The sequence below is a fragment of the Lethenteron reissneri genome, chromosome 18 (genome assembly GCF_015708825.2).
Source record: "Lethenteron reissneri isolate LAM-NWPU_2019-01 chromosome 18, ASM1570882v1, whole genome shotgun sequence".
Lineage (NCBI taxonomy): Eukaryota > Metazoa > Chordata > Hyperoartia > Petromyzontiformes > Petromyzontidae > Lethenteron > Lethenteron reissneri.
Genome location: NC_083796.1, coordinates 1164964 through 1185354, shown reverse-complemented (window position 1 = coordinate 1185354; position 20391 = coordinate 1164964). Strand labels below are relative to the sequence as shown.

Genomic DNA, 20391 nt, shown 5'->3' with positions numbered 1-20391 from the left:
CACCGCTGCCTGCCTATTGAGGATCCTGCATCGGTTTGCTCATTTTTTTTGTCTCCGCAAAGTAATCTCCTGCTCACGTGAGCATCGTGGCAATGGCGCTCACCCCCCAATTGCAGCCCCGCAGAGCCGGCGGTGGAAATGTGACATTTGTATGGCGAGGGCGAGTCTGTCCATGGGACAACCATTTGTCGACTTCTCCACAAAGGGGAAGTGATTCTATTGAGGGGCTGCGGGGAATGTCGGGTACCCTCGTGACTTGCTGCTTTTAGTTGTTTGCAAAATGTGACACCCGCAGTCACCCCCCACCCCATCCCACCCCGTCCCACCCCTTACCCAATGGATTACCCAGCATGCCCTGCAGGCAGCTTTTTGCAGGCAGGTCATGGGGATGGTGGGGGGTGAGTGGATGGGGGGAGTGGGGGCGGAGTTGGGGGGTGGGGGGTGTGGATAGGGGGGGACGGGTGGGGGGTGAGCAGGAGTGGGGGGGAGTGGATGGGGTGTAGGGGGAGTGAGGGGGAGTGGGGGAGTGGGTGGGGTGTAGCGGGTGAGGGGGAGTGGGGGGTGAGGGGGAGTGAGGGGGGGAGTGGGGGGGTGAGGGGGAGTGGGGGGTGAGGGGGAGTGAGGGGGGGTGAGGGGGGGATGGGGCGTGGGTGGGGGAGTGGATGGGGGGGGGGGGTCCGGCTTGGAGGGGGCGTTCCCGTTACCTGCGGGGCGTGATGCGAGGCTCTGTAACCGTGGCAACCACTCCCTACGGTTGCCACGGCAACATAATTAGCCTCATTAGCATCACAAAAAAAATCGTCAGGGCTCCTCGCGTGTTCGTGCCAACGGGTTGCGTTTTAATTAGAGGCCTGTGCGTGGCGTCGTGCCTATCCGACGTGACGAGGTGTGGGGTGTGCGAGGAGGTTGGTGTGACGAGGTTGTGCGGGGTATGCTCAAGTGTGCGAAGAGGTACGCGCACGTGGCGTGTGACGATGTCAATAAATTACGTGTGTAATTCGGTCTTGTGGCGGTGTGGTTTTTGAGGGGTGTGTGACGAGGTGTGACGAGGTGAGAGGTGTGATGAGGTATTCCGGCGTTACCTCCCCGGCTCTCGCAGTCGGCTGGTTTCACCTGAATAGGCCGCGTCATCTGCACACAAAGAACGACACGGCCATCACCATCATCACCATGATCATCACCACCACCACCATCATCACCACCATCATCAACACCATCATCAACGCCATCATCAATGCCATCATCACCACCATCATCACCACCATCAACGCCATCATCACCACCATCATCACCACCATCATCACCATCACCACCATCATCAACACCATCATCAACGCCATTATCAACGCCATCATCACCACCATCATCACCACCATCATCATCACCACCATCATCACCACTATCACCATTATCATCATCCACCACCACCATCATCACCATCAACACCATCATCACCACCACCATCATCACCATCATCATCACTATCAACACCACCATCATCACCACCATCATCACCATCAACACCATCATCACCACCATCATCATCACCACCATAATCATCACCATCATCATCACCACCATCATCACCGCCATCATCATCACCATCATCACCATCATCATCACCACTATCACCATCATCACCATCATCATCACCATCATCACCAATGAACACCATCATCACCACCATCATCACCACCATAATCATCACCATCATCATCACCACCATCACCACCACCACCATCACCACCATCACCACCACCATCCACCACCATCAGCCCAGTATCAACACCAGAATCGTCACTAACATCATAATCATCGGCCCCATAACCAACATAATCATCTTCATCATCGCTATCCACTCCAAACAAAGATCCCCCGTATAGCCTTAACAGACTGTTGGGGCCAGAGCTGTTAACACCTCTTCACAACAACAACAAGAGCCGCCATTCGCCACAAAGCGGCGGAGACATCACCACGGCGCGTGTGCCAGGCTAGGTGCACTCCGAGGCCACGTGAAGTGTCGAAGTCTCCCCGACGAGAGGTCACCCGCGCACCTCTGTACACAAGACGACTCACCACGGAACTTGCGCTCCCGTCGACGCGCGCGAACGCCGCGCCCCCACCGCGCACTGCACGGCGCGACCACGGCGCGATTCGCACGCAGCTCCCACGAGAATCACCGTGACCCAGCGCCCTCGCGATGGATACAATAATCGCCGAACGACGACGCTCGCCGTTCTTGATTACGAATTCCTCCGGCGTCGCGGCGCCCTTCGCGCGCTGTCCGCGAACGCCGAAACGCGACGCGCGTTCATCGCGAGGGGGGCCACGGGAACGTGGAGGGGGGCCACGGGAACGTGGAGGGGGGCCACGGGAACGTGGAGGGGGGCCACGTGAACGTCGAGGGGGGCCACGGGAACGTGGAGGGGGGCCACGTGAACGTCGAGGGGGGCCACGGGAACGTGGAGGGGGGCCACGGGAACGTGGAGGGGGGCCACGGGAACGTGGAGGGGGGCCACGTGAACGTCGAGGGGGGCCACGGGAACGTGGAGGGGGGCCACGGGAACGTGGAGGGGGGCCACGGGAACGTGGAGGGGGGCCCCGGCGCGGTTCGCCGTCTGGATGAAAACGCGCGCCGCTAATTGGGAGCGACCGCCGTCATTAATTGGCGGTGATTGCGAGCGGCGCGTGGCGGCGAGGAGGCGCTTTGCCGCCCGCCTCTTTAATAAAACTTGGACCGGGCGAGGAGGAGGAGGAGGAGGCGGCACGGGCGGACAGAGACCGGGGTAGGAGGCACGGACAGATTGACAGATGGCTCGAGCTCGCGCACAGATGGATGGACACAGGGCGAGAGAAGCGCACAGATAGACGGACAAAGAGGCGCACGGACAGGCGGACAGGGAGTGAGATGGACAGAGGGACGGGAAGATGTAAAGACGGACGAACAGAGGGACAACCCAGACGGACAGAATTGACAGGCGGGCGGGCGGTGGAAAGAATGGCGGAGATGTCGCGTCTCTCGACGTCAGGGCGCATGGCATCACGCGCGTTTGTTAAGTCGATATACACACAGATGCCTCCAGCCGTGGAGATGGAGCGATGTAATCGACTCGCGGGCAGGTGCTACGTGCAGAGCAGTCCCTGGGGTACGCGAATCGGGGCGACCGCCCCGGGCCCCGCGCTTTGGGGGGGGGGGGGGGCTGCGCTTTGGCGTCACGGTGGTGTCGGATGCGATGATGTCCGTTTAGTTTGAAGGCGTCAGGGGAGCCCACGCGGGGCCGGCCCTGGCTACGTGGATTGTTATTGCATCGCAGGATCGCGAAAGATGAGGGCGGCTTGGGGGGAGGCCGTCATCCAGCAGTGGGTTGGCCATGGCTCACGATGTGTCTGTGCGCTGCGTGCAGGTGGCGCACAGCGTGAGAGCAGGGGACGCTTTTCGTGTACCCAATAGGGATGGCATCTTATACAGATTTGTATCGAGGTCTGTGTGTATCGAGGTGGACGCACGGTGTCGAACCCGGCGACCAGAGTTCGATTTCCGTTCACGATCAACACCAGTGACGATTATCTGAACCGGTCTTGGGCCTCCCTTCAGTTGACTCAGCCTCAAATGAGTACCTGGTGCGGTGTGTAGTAAACATCGCTAGCACCGGGAGACAAAGGCGGCCGGGCGTGGTGCTGGCCACCCACTTTGTGTGCCGTGCCGGCCTTCATAGGTTCTTGTTAATTGCATTTGCCCTAACAGTCTGTTAGGCTAGACGGGGGATCTTTGTCTTGTGTGCATATAGAGGCGCGTGTTCGTAGGAGCGTGTATATCGAGGCGTGTGCAGGGGTGTGTATATCGAGGCGTGTGTAATGGGTATATATATAGAGGTGTGTAGGGGCTGTGTATAGAAGGTTCGTATATAGAGGTGTGTATAGGGCTGTGTATTTAGAGGTGTATATATAGATGTGTGTATATATATAGATGTGTGTAGCTATAGGGGTTGTAGCTATAGGGTTGTAGCTATAGGGTTGTAGCTATAGTGGTTTGTAGCTATAGGGGTGTGTGTATATATAGGTGTGTGTGTGTATATAGATGTGTGTGTGTATATAGATGTGTGTGTGTGTATATAGGTGTGTGTGTATATATAGGTGTGTGTGTATAGATGTGTGTATATATAGAGGTGTGTGGAGCGGGGTGTTGGTGTGTGCCCCCACCCTCACACACGGAGCGGCGGCACCACGTGACCTTTAAACGAGAGGGGTGTGGGGGGGGCGGAGGAGGAGGGGGGGGCAGGAGGAATTGAGGGGGGGACCACATGAGGGGCGGGGGGATGGGGGGAGGGGACTCACCCAAGCGGAGATGGGCATGGGGGAGGGGAGGGGCCGGGCAGTGAGAGGGAGAAAGTGGGGAGGGGTGGGGGAGGGGTGGGGGTGAGGGAGGGGTGGGGGAGGGGTGAGGGAGGGGTGGGGGAGGGGTGGGGGAGGAGAGAGCGACCGAACCAGACAGGGGGTGGGGGGAGGGGAAGCTGGGAGCGCCCATTGCCATGGCAACCACCTCCCCTGCGCGCGACAGTTGCCTAGTAACGGCTGATACAAGGAATGCACGGACACGCGCACACACGTGCATACTAACACACGTGTACACACACACACACACGTGTACACACACACACGTGTACACACACACACACGTGCATACTAACACACGTGTACACACACACACACACGTGTACACACACACACGTGTACACACACACACACGTGCATACTAACACACGTGTACACACACACACACGTGTACACACACACACGTGTACACACACACACACGTGCATACTAACACACGTGTACACACACACACGTGTACACACACACGTGTACACACACACACGTGCATACTAACACACGTGTACACACACACACGTGTACACACACACGTGCATACTAACACACGAGTACACACACACACGTGTACACACACACGTGCATACTAACACACGTGTACACACACACACGTGTACACACACGTGCATACTAACACACGTGTACACACACACACACGTGTACACACACACACGTGCATACTAACACACACACACATGTACACACACACACGTGCATACTAACACACACACGTTTACACACACACACGTGTACACAACACACGCGTACACACACACGTGCATACTAACACACACACACGTGTACACACGCGTACACACACACACGTGTACACAACACACACACAGGCACACACGTGCCTACTAACACACGTGTACACACACACACGTGCATACTAACACACATACGTGTACACACGTGCATACTAACACGTGTACACAACACACACACACGTGCATACTAACACATGTGTACACAACACACACACAGGCACACACGTGCCTATTAACACACGTGTACACAACACACACACACGTGTACACACGTGCATACTAACACGTGTACACAACACACACACACGTGCATACTAACACACACACGTGTACACACGTGCATACTAACACGTGTACACAACACACACACACGTGCATACTAACACATGTGTACACAACACACACACAGGCACACACGTGCCTATTAACACACGTGTACACAACACACACACACGTGTACACACGTGCATACTAACACGTGTACACAACACACACACACGTGCATACTAACACACACACGTGTACACACGTGCATACTAACACACGTGTACACAACACACACACGTGCATACTAACACACATACGTGTACACACGTGCCTACTAACACACGTGTACACAACACGCAGGCACACACGGACACACACAGGCACACTCAGATTGCGAATTAAATAACGCGTAATTCATCTACATTGTGTTTAAGCACATTTTGATATGTATGCTCTATATATTGATTTACACGCGATATTTCTATATAAATAAATAATCTACGCGTGTGTGTGTGTGTGGTTATGTGCGTGTGTGTCTATGTATATAATTGCGTGTGTGTGTGTAACTGTGTATATATGTGTGTGCATGTATAATGTGTGTGTTTATGGTTTATATAAACCCACACAGGGTCCTGTGTAAATGTCATCACGCGTGTGTGTGTGGGTTGCGGTGTGTATATTACGTGCGTGCACTACGGTATTGTGTACATGTACCATGGTATTGTTTACTGTGTATACATATATATGTATACTTTAAATAAGATATTATATTGTGTGTAGGCGTATGTCTTTGTTTTTATTGTGGATGTGTGTAATTATATTGTGTAAACGCGCGTGTATACACCGGTGTGTGTGCGTGCATCTTGATGTGTACGTGTGAAATGACGTTGTGTAAAGGAGTGCACTCAGATATAGTGTTGATGCGTGTGTGTGTACACCATTGGTACATACGGTTACGTCTACGATATGTTTTTTTCGTCATAACGGCGTTACGTAACGTATACAGGTGGTGTGTGTGTGTGACCCGTGATGTGTGTGTGTGTGACCCGTGATGTGTGTATGCGTGTGCGATTGTGACCGTGGTGTTGTGTACACGTGTGTGTACACAAACATACACAACGCGGGCGAGCATAAAGTTACATTTATTTCAGTGTCAGTAAAGCCCCGTTGATTGTGCCTACACGATTATGTATACACAATGTTGTTGCGTGTGCACAATTGTGTGTATACGATGGTGAATATACGAGTTGATGTGTACACGCTTATGTGTACACACTAAATTGGGTAAGTGGCCACGATTGTTGCCTGCGAGTATACTATTGTGTGTGTACATGATTGTGTGTACATGATTGTGTGTACATGATTGTGTGTACACGAGTGTGTGTACATGATTGTGTGTACATGAGTGTGTGTACATGATTGTGTGTACATGATTGTGTGTACATGCGTGTGTGTACATGATTGTGTGTACATGAGTCTGTGTACATGATTGTGTGTACATGATTGTGTGTACATGCGTGTGTGTACATGATTGTGTGTACATGAGTGTGTGCACATGATTGTGTGTACATGATTGTGTGTACATGAGTGTGTGCACATGATTGTGTGCACATGATTGTGTGTACATGATTGTGGTACATGATTGTGTGTACATGATTGTGTGTACATGAGTGTGTGCACATGATTGTGTGTACATGATTGTGTGTACATGAGTGTGTGCACATGATTGTGTGCACATGATTGTGTGTACATTATTGTGTGTACATGATTGTGTGTACGTGATTGTGTGTACGTGATTGTGTGTACATGATTGTGTGTACATGATTGTGGTACATGAGTGTGTGTACATGATTGTGTGTACATGATTGTGGTACATGATTGTGGTACATGATTGTGTGTACATGATGGTGGTACATGATTGTGTGTACATGATTGTGTGTACATGATTTGTGGTACATGATTGTGTGTACATGATTGTGGTACATGATTGTGGTACATGATTGTGTGTACATGATTGTGTGTACATGATTGTGGTACATGATTGTGTGTAGATGATTGTGTGTACATGATTGTGGTACATGATTGTGTGTACGTGATTGTGTGTACATGATTGTGTGTACATGATTGTGGTACATGATTGTGTGTACATGATTGTGTGTACGTGATTGTGTGTACGTGATTGTGTGTACATGATTGTGTGTACATGATTGTGGTACATGATTGTGTGTACATGATTGTGTGTACATGATTGTGGTACATGATTGTGTGTACATGATTGTGTGTACATGATTGTGGTACATGATTGTGTGTACATGATTGTGTGTACATGATTGTGGTACATGATTGTGTGTACATGATTGTGTGTACATGATTGTGGTACATGATTGTGGTACATGATTGTGTGTACATGATTGTGGTACACGAGTGTGGGGAGCGGTGGTGAAGTTGTTAGCGCTACGCTGCGCTACGAACCTGGCGTCCCGGGTTTGATTCCTGCTCAGGGCCAACACCGCCAGTGACGATTATCTGAACCGGTACTGGGCCTCCCCTAGGTCGACTCAGCCTCGAGTGAGTACCTGGTTCGGTGTGTAAAAACATCGACACTGGGAAGACAAAGGCGGCCGGACGTGGTGCTGGCCACCAGCCGGCCTTCATAGGTGCTCGCTAACAGCACTTGCCTCAACAGTCTGTTAAAGGCTATACGGGAAATCTTTGTCTTTGGTATGCGAGTGTTTAAATGTCGCACTTGAATGACTGCGTATGTGAGGGTTTAAAACAGAACACATTCAACACACAACACGGATCCCAGATTCCACACAGTGCAATGGTGATCCATCACATCAACACCGATATACACGCGTCTCTCACACACAACCTGCACACACCTGAGCTCGCGTGTGCATATCATTCACACTTGTACGTGCGTGCGTGCGTTTATCGGCCAATGCTGAATTGTGTTTCTTGATATACACGATTGTGTTATGTGCGTTTTAGTGTAGTGATTGAGTACATGAATACACACAACGCAAAGCAGCCAGTGCACTAACTACGACATTTAGTGCACAGAGCACAGTGCACCACAAGCACATCCTGTAAACGTTACGCATATACGTAACACAGACACACAAACAAGATGACACATTATACATGTATGCTGAATACATTAACACACGTATTGTGTTACGGTTGTTTCCACACACACAACAGACTGGCACACACACACATCAGACTCACACACGCACAAGCAAACGTGCACCCTCCGTCACAGCCAGCCCACAGAGGCGGCAATGACTCTTGGGGCTGCTGCTGCTGTTGTTGGCGAGCACCGACTGAGGAAGGCCTGGACAATGTGGCCAGCACATGGGCAGGAATCGAACTCGGCTCACCGGGGTTCCTAGTGCTGCGCGCTAACCGCTGCGCCACCACTCCACAAAAACAACAGCCGCCGTTCAGCCACGAAGTGACGGTGCCGTTACCACGTCGCCTGTGCCAGGCTAGGTGCACCTTGAGGCCACGTGAAGTGTCGAAAGGCTCGCTGCTGACAGCAGGTCTCGGGACAGACCCAGCAGGTGCCATGGCTTGGCTGACTGAGATGACCGCACCACCTGTTCCACCTTGCTGCGTTTTAGCCGCCCGGCACTCCGCTCGTTGTTGTGAGCGTCGCTCCTCTGCCCTCCGTTGTTGTTGGAGGGCGACTGCCTCCAATTGACCAGTAGCGTCCTTCACAAGCCTCCTCAATACCCGTGAACACACACGCGCATCTAAAGCACACACACACAGGCATCTAAAGCACATACACACGCATCTAAAGCACACACACACACGCATCTAAAGCACACACACACGCATCTAAAGCACACACACACACGCATCTAAAGCACACACACACATCTAAAGCACACACACACACACATCTAAAGCACACACACACATCTAAAGCACACACACACGCATCTAAAGCACACACACACGCATCTAAAGCACACACACACGCGCGCATCTAAAGCACACACACAGACGCATCTAAAGCACACACACGCATCTAAAGCACACACACACACACGCATCTAAAGCACACACACACAAACACGCATCTAAAGCACACACACACGCATCTAAAGCACACACACACACATCTAAAGCACACACACACGCATCTAAAGCACACACACACGCATCTAAAGCACACACACACGCATCTAAAGCACACACACGCATCTAAAGCACACACACACGCATCTAAAGCACACACACACAAACACGCATCTAAAGCACACACACACACGCGCGCTTGCTCCGCTTGTCGCCGCGACTGGAGGCAGGTGGGAGCCGCGGGGGTAGGGGGACGGGAGGTTGCCCGGGAGGACATGGGGACTCTCACCACCAGCACGGTGGAGTGTGCCCACTAACACGGCGCAGTGTTCCCACTAACACGGCGCAGCGCCACCACCGATATGGCGTCCGAGGGCCATCACAGTGGAGACTTGTGACCAGTAGAATGGTGGCAGTGACCACCAACCAGGCGGCGAATCGGAATCTTTATTCATACTGGAGGAATCCGATGAGCTACAAAGCTCTTTTTCTCAGATTTCCAGTAGAATGACCACCGTCACGGTGGTCACGTTCCATCGTGGCGGTGGAACGTGACCACCGTGACGGTGGAACGTGGCCACCGCGGCCGAGATGTGGGCCCAGCACCAACATGGTGGGCCTGGTCGCCAGTATGGCGGTGTGCGATGGTATCATTTGATTCCCCTGGTCTGATTTTCGAGGGTGAACGTTTCACTGCCGTGTGCGGTGTTGAGTGTGTGTGACGAATGGCGTTGTTGTGGGGTGCTCGCAAACAGCACTTGCCCCAACAGTCTGTTCAGGCTATACGGAGGATCTTTGTGCTATGTGTGTTGGGCGTGATTCTATGCTTGCGAAACGTGGACTCCTTTAAATGCACATCTGTGCCGGCTTTAAACATTCAGGTAGGCCTGAGAATGATCAATCCAGGGGTTAATCAGGCTGCCCTGTGTCCCATCAAGTGAGCTCCTCCGGCAAGAGAGGCTGCGTTGGCTGGGTCATGTATCCCGCATGCCCAAGCAGCTTCTGTTTGGCCGGATAGAGGGGGATAAATGGGCGCGGCACGGGCTAGAGAAGAGATGGAATAATGTGGTAATGGAGGATGTGGAGCTGAGTGGACTTGATAAAGATAGGTACCAGCGGTGTCAAGATCGGCCTCTGTGGAGGAGGCTCGTGAAGAACGCTGCTACTGGGCAGTTGGAGGCAGTCGCCCTCCAACAACAACGGAGGAGCGACGCTCACAGTGTGGGGAGAACAGGCGGTGCATCTGTCGGTCATCATCCCAGGAAACCCATGGTCTGTGCCGTGACCTCCTATCAGCAGCGATTCTTTCACACTTCATGTGGCCTCAAAGTGCACCTAGAATGGCACAACCGGCGGTCGCTGTGTGGTGGTGTGTAGATGTGTGTGTGTTGGGTTTCGTGCTGTACCGGCTGTGTGGTGGTGTGTAGCTGTGTGTGTGTTGGGTTTCGTGCTGTACCGGCTGTGTGGTGGTGTGTAGCTGTGTGTGTGTGTGTTAGGTTTTGTGCTGTACCGGCACCATGGGGAGCGGTGGTGCAGCGGTTAGCGCGCTGTGCAAGGAACCTGGCCACCCAGGTCCGATGCCCGCTCACGCCCAAAACCAGTGACGATTGTCTGAACCGGTCCTGGGCCTCCCCTAGGTCGATTCAGCCTCAAATGAGCACCTGGTGTCGTGTGTAAACATCACTACTGGGGAAACAAAGGCGGCCGGGCGTGTGCCGTGCCGGCCTTCATAGGTGCTGCTCGCTAACAACACTTGCCCCAACAGTCTGTTCAGGCCATACGGGGATTTGCGTGTTGTTTGTGGTGTGTGTCACTGTGTGTGTGTCGCTGTGAGTGTGTGTCGCTGTGTGTGTGTGTCGCTGTGTGTGTGTGTCGCTGTGTGTGTGTGTGTCGCTGTGTGTGTAGCTGTGTGTGTGTAGCTGTGTGTGTGTGTCGCTGTTTGTATGTGTCGCTGTGTGTGTGTCGCTGTGTGTGTGTGTGTCGCTGTGTGTGTCGCTGTGTGTGTGTGTCGCTGTGTGTGTCGCTGTGTGTGTGTAGCTGTGTGTGTGTGTCGCTGTGTGTGTGTGTGTAGCTGTGTGTGTGTGTCGCTGTGTGTGTGTATCACTGTGTGTGTGTGTCACTGTGTGTATGTGTCGCTGTGTGTGTGTGTCGCTGTGTGTGTGTGTCGCTGTGTGTGTGTGTGTCGCTGTGTGTGTCGCTGTGTGTGTGTAGCTGTGTGTGTGTAGCTGTGTGTGTGTGTCGCTGTGTGTGTGTGTAGCTGTGTGTGTGTGTCGCTGTGTGTGTGTGTCGCTGTGTGTGTGTGTCGCTGTGTGTATGTGTCGCTGTGTGTGTGTGTGTCGCTGTGTGTGTGTGTCGCTGTGTGTGTAGCTGTGTGTGTGTGTGTAGTTGTGTGTGTGTGTGTAGCTGTGTGTGTGTGTGTCGCTGTGTGTGTGTGTCGCTGTGTGTGTGTCGCTGTGTGTGTCGCTGTGTGTGGGTTCGATTCCCGCTCACGGCCAACACCAGTGACGATTATCTGAACCGGTCCCGGGCATCCCCTAGGTCGACTCAGCCTCAAATGAGTACCCGGTGCGGTGTGTAAACATCGCCACTGGGGAGACAAAGGCGGTCGGGCGTGGTGCTGGCCACCCACCCCCTCGTGTACCGTTCTGGCCTTCATAGGTGCTCGCTAACAGCACTTGCCCCTACAGTCTGTTAAGGCTACACGGGGTATCTGTGTGTGTGTCGCTGTGTCTCTGTGGCTGTGTGTGTTGTCGCGCACACCCCGAGGCGCGCGCGCACACCCAGCAGGGGTCGCTCGTATGGAATTGGCCGCTTAACATCCACATCTGCAGTAAACTCCCCATCATTATACTCTTATATAAGCGCACAACTTTATCTATCTGTGATGAACGCTGCACTTTCCGTCGTTTTCATGCAGGGGGCGCTGCAAACCTACGCGCCCCCTGCATGAACGACGGAGGTGCAAGGACAGACGCTCGATGACGTTGGAATCGATCTGCAGACGGCGGTCTTCTCACACGGCCAGCAGCTCCGTGTCGCCTTGTCTCGATCCCGCAATCCCAAACTGGTGAAAGTCCGCATCGAACCGAACCCCCAGCAAAGCCATATCTACTTAACGACGAGATAAAATTCACACGAAATGTCCTTTTCAATTAAGTCTTTCAGATGTAAAATTATATAAGCTTTTAATTAAGAAATAAAATTATCTAATTCAAAACATAATGCAATTCAAAAAATTTCAAACTTCAAAACGGAGCATCGGGTGCTTGAGTGAATTTTTTTTGTGACTTTCCTGGCCGAAGGCCGTAAATGGTTGTGAGGGGGGGGGGCGCCCCCTAACAACCCCTAATAGTCAAATAATTAATTAACACTGACACCCATCCGGCCGACGGTGCGGGCCGTGTGCGGGCAATGTATAAAGCACACAAGCCCCTGATACACAACAAATACCGAGACAAAGACCCCTCCCTATAGCCTTTAACAGACTGCTGGGGCAAGTGCTGTCAGCCAGCACCCATTAACAACAGGGACACGTGTTGGTAAGCGGCACACGAAGACACATAACGCATGCTCATTGAAATATTCACGAGCATACACACTCGGAAGACACACATCGTGATACCCACACACATATAGTCTGACGTACATTGACACTTGGGCTGAACGGTTAATCGATTTCAAATCGAAATTTGAAACAATGCGATTAGCAAATCACAAAGGCTGCGATTTGAAAAGTCATATTACTTTCTTATTGGCATTGTTTAATTTTGTATTATTATAACTTTATTTATTTAACTTAACAATTGTTTTATGTTTTATTGTTATATTTCAATTAAAACTTTTAAATAAATACATGTTGGAAGCAATTCATATATTTTAAGTTCTCATCCTTGCATTAGAATATATAGAGCATTTCACATTTTGATGGTATCATGTGGTAATGGCTCCATCACATGTTTTTAATATATTACACAGTGAATATTGAACTGAAGCTTGACTTTAAAAAAAATCGCAAATCAACTCGCAATATCTGTCAGAATAATCGCAATTAGATATTTTCACCAAATCGTTCAGCCCTATTTGCCACACCTATTCCTTCAACACACGGACATTAAACACACGTGAACAATACTGTGAACCCATGTACACACACAGCATACTGTGAAATACCCATAACAGTGACACACGCAAAGAGAAACGTCTCCCGTAGAGACTTAACAGATGACTGGGGCCGAGTGTTGTGAGCGAAGAGCCACTAAGGCCGCCATGGCACAGGAGGGGTCCGTGTCACTAGAACCACGCCTGGCCGCCTTTGTCTCCCCAATGTGTTCATGTCTTATACACACCGGACCAATAACTAACTTCTAGCGCTGAATCGACCAAGGGGAGCCCAGGCCCGGTTCAGATATTCACGGCTGATATTGGATATTGGATGTTAGCGGGAATCGAACTCGGGTGGCCAGGTTCGAAGCACTAACCACTGCGCCACTGTGCACTGGCACACAGACAGAGAGCCACACACCAATGACACACTTACATACAAAGTACCCGGCTTTTTCCTGGTGATAAATAAAATCCATCCATCCACAAACACTCAAACACATCCACCAGACACCACACACACACTGACACCACACACACACATCACAACGCACACACCCAATGACACCACACACACACACTTACACCACACACACATACCCTGACACCACACACACACATCACAACGGACACACCCAATGACACCACACACACACACACCACACACACATACCCTGACACCACACACACAAACCTCACAACGCACACATCCACCAGACACCACACACACACACTGACACCACACACACACATCACAACGCACACACCCAATGACACCACACACACACACTGAAACCACACGCACAAACCTCACAACGCACACATCCACCAGACACCACACACACACATCACAATACACACACACACTGACACCACACACACACCCTGACACCATACACAAACCTCACAACGCATACACACACTGATTCCACACACACATCACAACGCACATACCCAATGACACCACACGCACACCCTGATACCACACGCACAAACACACTGACACTACACACACACACCTCACAATGCACACACACACACTCACCTCACAACGCATACACACACTGACACCACACGCACACACATACCATGACACCACACCCATCACAACGCACACACAAACTGCCACCACACACACCCCCTGCCACAAAAAAACTAAAGATAAAAGACAAAGATCCCCCGTGTAGCCTGAACAGACTGTAGGGGCAAGTGCTGTTGGCGAGCACCTATAAAGGCCGGCACGGCACACGAGGCAGCCTTTGTCTCCCCAGTGGCGATGCTTACACTTGGCACCAGATATTCATTTGAGGCTGAGTATACCTAGGGGAGGGCCCAGAACCGGTTCAGATAATCGTCACCGGTGTTGGCCGTGAGCGGGAATCGAACTCGGGACGCCGGGCTCGTATCTCAGCGTAGCGCTCTCCGCGACACCACCGCCACAAAAGACACGGACAGACACAGACACCCTCACACCACACGAAGACAAAGATCCCGCTTATCGCCTGAACACACTTTTAGGGAGAGTGCTGTGAGCGAGCACCACCAGCACTCTGACATACGCCCGGCTCGCCCCCCCACCTCCTCCTCCCCACCCTCCCCACTTCTTGATGTCGCCTCTGGGGGTTGTGGGGGGCTGGGGCCCCCGCCGGCCTGTGGGGGGCTGGCGGATTGAGCTTCACCGCCGACCGCGGGGGGTCCCGCGTTTGATAACCAAATTAAGGCAGAGGGGGGCGAGGGGGGCGAGGGGGGCGCGCGCCTAATTACCGCGACGTGCACGCGGCCTGGCACCTCCCTTGACCCCCCCCCCCGCCCAATATCTCCTCCATACACCCCCCCCCCTTTCCGCTACATTTCCCACACGTTTCCTTTTCTGACAATCTCCCGCGCATCTCCACTCCGCCCCCCGCCTATCTTCCGCCACCTTCCTTCCATCTCCCTCCCAATGTTACCCTTCACCTCTCCTCCTCATCTCCCTCAAATCCTCCCCGGCCCGCCTCCACCTCTCTCTCCACACCCTCCCGCCCCGATCTCCCTCCCATCTTTCTTCCATCTCCCCCATCTCCTCCTAATCAGATCAAGGATCACAGTCCTATCGGCACTCATTATCTCGTGAATCAATCAGTGGGCGGGCGCGCGTGAGCCGCGACCCCCTCCAGCCCTGCTCCCCTCTGCTCCCCCCTCCCCCCTCTGCTCCCCCTCCCCCCTCTCCCCTCTGCTCCCCCCTCTGCTCCCCCCTCCCCCCTCCCCCCTCTGCTCCCCCCTCTGCTCCCCCCTCTCCCCTCTCCCCTCTGCTCCCTCCTCTCCCCTCTGCTCCCCCCTCCCCCCTCTCCCCTCGGCTCCCCCCTCTCCCCTCTGCTCCCCCCTCTCCCCTCCCCCCTCTGCTCCCCCCTCCCCCCTCTGCTCCCCCCTCCCCCCTCTCCCCTCTGCTCCCCCCTCCCCCCTCTGCTCCCCCCTCCCCCCTCTCCCCTCTGCTCCCTCCTCCCCCCTCTGCTCCCCCCTCCCCCCTCTGCTCCCCCCTCTCCCCTCCCCCCTCTGCTCCCCCCTCCCCCCTCTGCTCCCCCCTCTCCCCTCCTCCCCCCTCTGCTCCCCCCTCCCCCCTCTCCCCTCTGCTCCCCCCTCCCCCTCTGCTCCCTCCCCCTCTGCTCCCTCTGCTCCCCTCCCCCTCCTCCCCCCTCTGCTCCCCCTTGCTCGCCCCCCTCCCTCCACTCCCCAACCCCTCCCCCCACCCCAAAAGCCCCCACCCCCAACCCCCGCCCCGCGTCCCCGTTCAGGTGTGTCGCCTGTGGAGGCCGTGTTGGCGCTCCGGGTAATGGTGACGGATATTGGGGCTCTGCTGAGGGCTGGGACAAGGCGACCATTACACACCCAGCGCTCGATTGGTGCCTATTGTGGGTGTTGGGGACAGAGACCCTGTCATAGACTACTAGGGGGTTACTCTCATAGACTACATAGACTAATAGGGGGTCACTGTCATAGACTACTTAGACTAGGGTCACTGCCATAGACTACATAGACTACACAGACTACATAGACTACATAGACTACACAGACTACATAGACTACATAGACTACACAGACTACATAGACTACATAGACTACACAGACTACATAGACTACATAGACTAAACAGACTACACAGACTACATAGACTACATAGACTACACAGACTACATAGACTACACACACTACACAGACTACATAGACTACACAGACTACATAAACTACATAGACTACATAGACGACACAGACTACACAGACTACATAGACTACATAGACTACACAGACTACATAGACTACATTGACTACATAGACTACACAGACTACACAGACTACACAGACTACATAGACTACATTGACTACATAGACTACATAGACTAGAGCTACTGTCATAGACTACATAGACTAGGGGGTCACCGTCTTAGACTAGGGGGTCACTGTCTTAGACTAGGGGGTCACTGTCTTAGACTAGGGGGTCACAGTCTTAGACTAGGGGGTCACTGTCATAGACTAGGGGGTCACTGTCTTAGACTAGGGGGTCACTGTCTTAGACTAGGGGGTCACTGTCTTAGACTAGGGGGTCACTGTTTTAGACTAGGGGGTCACTGTTTTAGACTAGGGGGTCACTGTCACAGACTAGGGGGTCACTGTCTTAGACTAGGGGGTCACTGTCTTAGACTAGGGGGTCACTGTCTTAGACTACGGGGTCACCGTCTTAGACTAGGGGGTCACTGTCTTAGACTAGGGGGTCACTGTCTTAGACTAGGGGGTCACTGTCTTAGACTAGGGGGTCACTGTCTTAGACTAGGGGGTCACTGTCATAGACTAGGGGGTCACTGTCTTAGACTAGGGGGTCACTGTCTTAGACTAGGGGGTCACTGTCTTAGACTAGGGGGTCACTGTTTTAAACTAGGGGGTCACTGTCACAGACTAGGGGGTCACTGTCTTAGACTAGGGGGTCACTGTCTTAAATTAGGAGGTCACTGTTTTAGACTAGGGGGTCACTGTCTTAGACTAGGGGGTCACTGTCTTAGACTAGGGGGTCACTGTCTTAGACTAGGGGGTCACTGTCTTAGACTAGGGGGTCACTGTCATAGACTAGGGTCACTGTCTTAGACTAGGGGTCACTGTCTTAGACTAGGGGTCACTGTCTTAGACTAGGGGGTCACTGTCTTAGACTAGGGGGTCACTGTCTTAGACTAGGGGGTCACTGTCTTAGACTAGGGGGTCACTGTCTTAGACTAGGGGGTCACTGTCTTAGACTAGGGGGTCACTGTCTTAGACTAGGGGGTCACTGTCATAGACTAGGGGGTCACTGTCTTAGACTAGGGGTCACTGTCTTAGACTAGGGGGTCACTGTCATAGACTAGGGTCACTGTCTTAGACTAGGGGGTCACTGTCTCAGACTAGGGGGTCACTGTCTTAGACTAGGGGGTCACTGTCTTAGATTAGGGGGTCACTGTCTTAGACTAGGGGGTCACTGTCTTAGACTAGGGTCACTGTCATAGACTAGGGGGTCACTGTCTTAGACTAGGGGGTCACTGTCTTAGACTAGGGGGTCACTGTCTTAGACTAGGGTCACTGTCTTAGACTAGGGGGTCACTGTCTTAGACTAGGGGGTCACTGTCTTAGACTAGGGGGTCACTGTCTTAGACTAGGGGGTCACTGTCTTAGACTAGGGGGTCACTGTCTTAGACTAGGGGGTCACTGTCTTAGACTAGGGGGTCACTGTCTTAGACTAGGGGGTCACTGTCTTAAATTAGGAGGTCACTGTTTTAGACTAGGGGGTCACTGTCATAGACTAGGGGGTCACCGTCTTAGACTAGGGGGTCACTGTCTTAGACTAGGGGGTCACTGTATTAGACTAGGGGGTCACTGTCATAGACTAGGGGGTCACTGTCTTAGACTAGGGGGTCACTGTCTTAAATTAGGGGGTCACTGTCTTAGACTAGGGGGTCACTGTCTTAGACTAGGGGGTCACTGTCTTAGACTAGGGGGTCACTGTATTAGACTAGGGGGTCACTGTCATAGACTAGGGGGTCACTGTTTTAGACTAGGGGGTCACTGTCTTAAATTAGGGGGTCACTGTCTTAGACTAGGGGGTCACTGTCTTAGACTAGGGGGTCACTGTCTTAGACTAGGGTCACTGTCTTAGACTAGGGGGTCACTGTCTTAGACTAGGGGGTCACTGTCTTAGACTAGGGGGTCACTGTCATAGACTAGGGGGTCACTGTCTTAGACTAGGGGGTCACTGTCTTAGACTAGGGGGTCACTGTCATAGACTAGGGGGTCACTGTCTTAGACTAGGGGGTCACTGTCTTAGACTAGGGGGTCACTGTCATAGACTAGGGGGTCACTGTCTTAGACTAGGGGGTCACTGTCTTAGACTAGGGGGTCACTGTCTTAGACTAGGGGGTCACTGTCATAGACTAGGGGGTCACTGTCTTAGACTAGGGGGTCACTGTCATAGACTAGGGGGTCACTGTCTTAGACTAGGGTCACTGTCTTAGACTAGGGGGTCACTGTCTTAGACTAGGGGGTCACTGTCTTAGACTAGGGGGTCAGTGTCATAGACTAGGGGGTCACTGTCATAGACTAGGGGGTCACTGTCTTAGACTAGGGGGTCACTGTCTTAGACTAGGGGGTCACGGTCATAGACTAGGGGGTCACTGTCTTAGACTAGGGGGTCACCGTCTTAGACTAGGGGGTCACCGTCTTAGACTAGGGGGTCACTGTCTTAAATTAGGGGGTCACTGTCTTAGACTAGGGGGTCACTGTCTTAGACTAGGGGGTCACTGTCTTAGACTAGGGGGTCACTGTATTAGACTAGGGGGTCACTGTCATAGACTAGGGGGTCACTGTTTTAGACTAGGGGGTCACTGTCTTAAATTAGGGGGTCACTGTCTTAGACTAGGGGGTCACTGTCTTAGACTAGGGGGTCACTGTCTTAGACTAGGGTCACTGTCTTAGACTAGGGGGTCACTGTCTTAGACTAGGGGGTCACTGTCTTAGACTAGGGGGTCACTGTCATAGACTAATGGGTCACTGTCTTAGACTAGGGGGTCACTGTCTTAGACTAGGGGGTCACTGTCATAGACTAGGGGGTCACTGTCTTAGACTAGGGGGTCACTGTCTTAGACTAGGGGGTCACTGTCATAGACTAGGGGGTCACTGTCTTAGACTAGGGGGTCACTGTCTTAGACTAGGGGGTCACTGTCTTAGACTAGGGGGTCACTGTCATAGACTAGGGGGTCACTGTCTTAGACTAGGGGGTCACTGTCATAGACTAGGGGGTCACTGTCTTAGACTAGGGTCACTGTCTTAGACTAGGGGGTCACTGTCTTAGACTAGGGGGTCACTGTCTTAGACTAGGGGGTCAGTGTCATAGACTAGGGGGTCACTGTCATAGACTAGGGGGTCACTGTCTTAGACTAGGGGGTCACTGTCTTAGACTAGGGGGTCACGGTCATAGACTAGGGGGTCACTGTCTTAGACTAGGGGGTCACCGTCTTAGACTAGGGGGTCACCGTCTTAGACTAGGGGGTCACCGTCTTAGACTAGGGGGTCACTGTATTAGACTAGGGGGTCACTGTATTAGACTTGGGGGTCACTGTCATAGACTAGGGGGTCACTGTCTTAGACTAGGGGGTCACTGTCTTAGACTAGGGGGTCACTGTATTAGACTAGGGGGTCACTGTATTAGACTTGGGGGTCACTGTCATAGACTAGGGGGTCACTGTCTTAGACTAGGGGGTCACCGTCTTAGACTAGGGGG

The 20391-nt window shown here is 52.7% G+C and overlaps 1 protein-coding gene across 9 annotated transcripts in view; it reads right to left on the bottom strand.

Moving 5' to 3' along the window:
* LOC133343664 (CUGBP Elav-like family member 3) overlaps positions 1-20391 on the bottom strand; it is a 44833-nt gene that overhangs the window by 11047 nt on the left and 13395 nt on the right. For all 9 annotated transcript variants that reach the window (XM_061553390.1, XM_061553388.1, XM_061553389.1 and 6 more), the window contains one exon: positions 1083-1131. In XM_061553390.1, coding sequence (XP_061409374.1) covers positions 1083-1131 — 49 coding nt within the window. The remainder of the gene's footprint in view (positions 1-1082; positions 1132-20391) is intronic.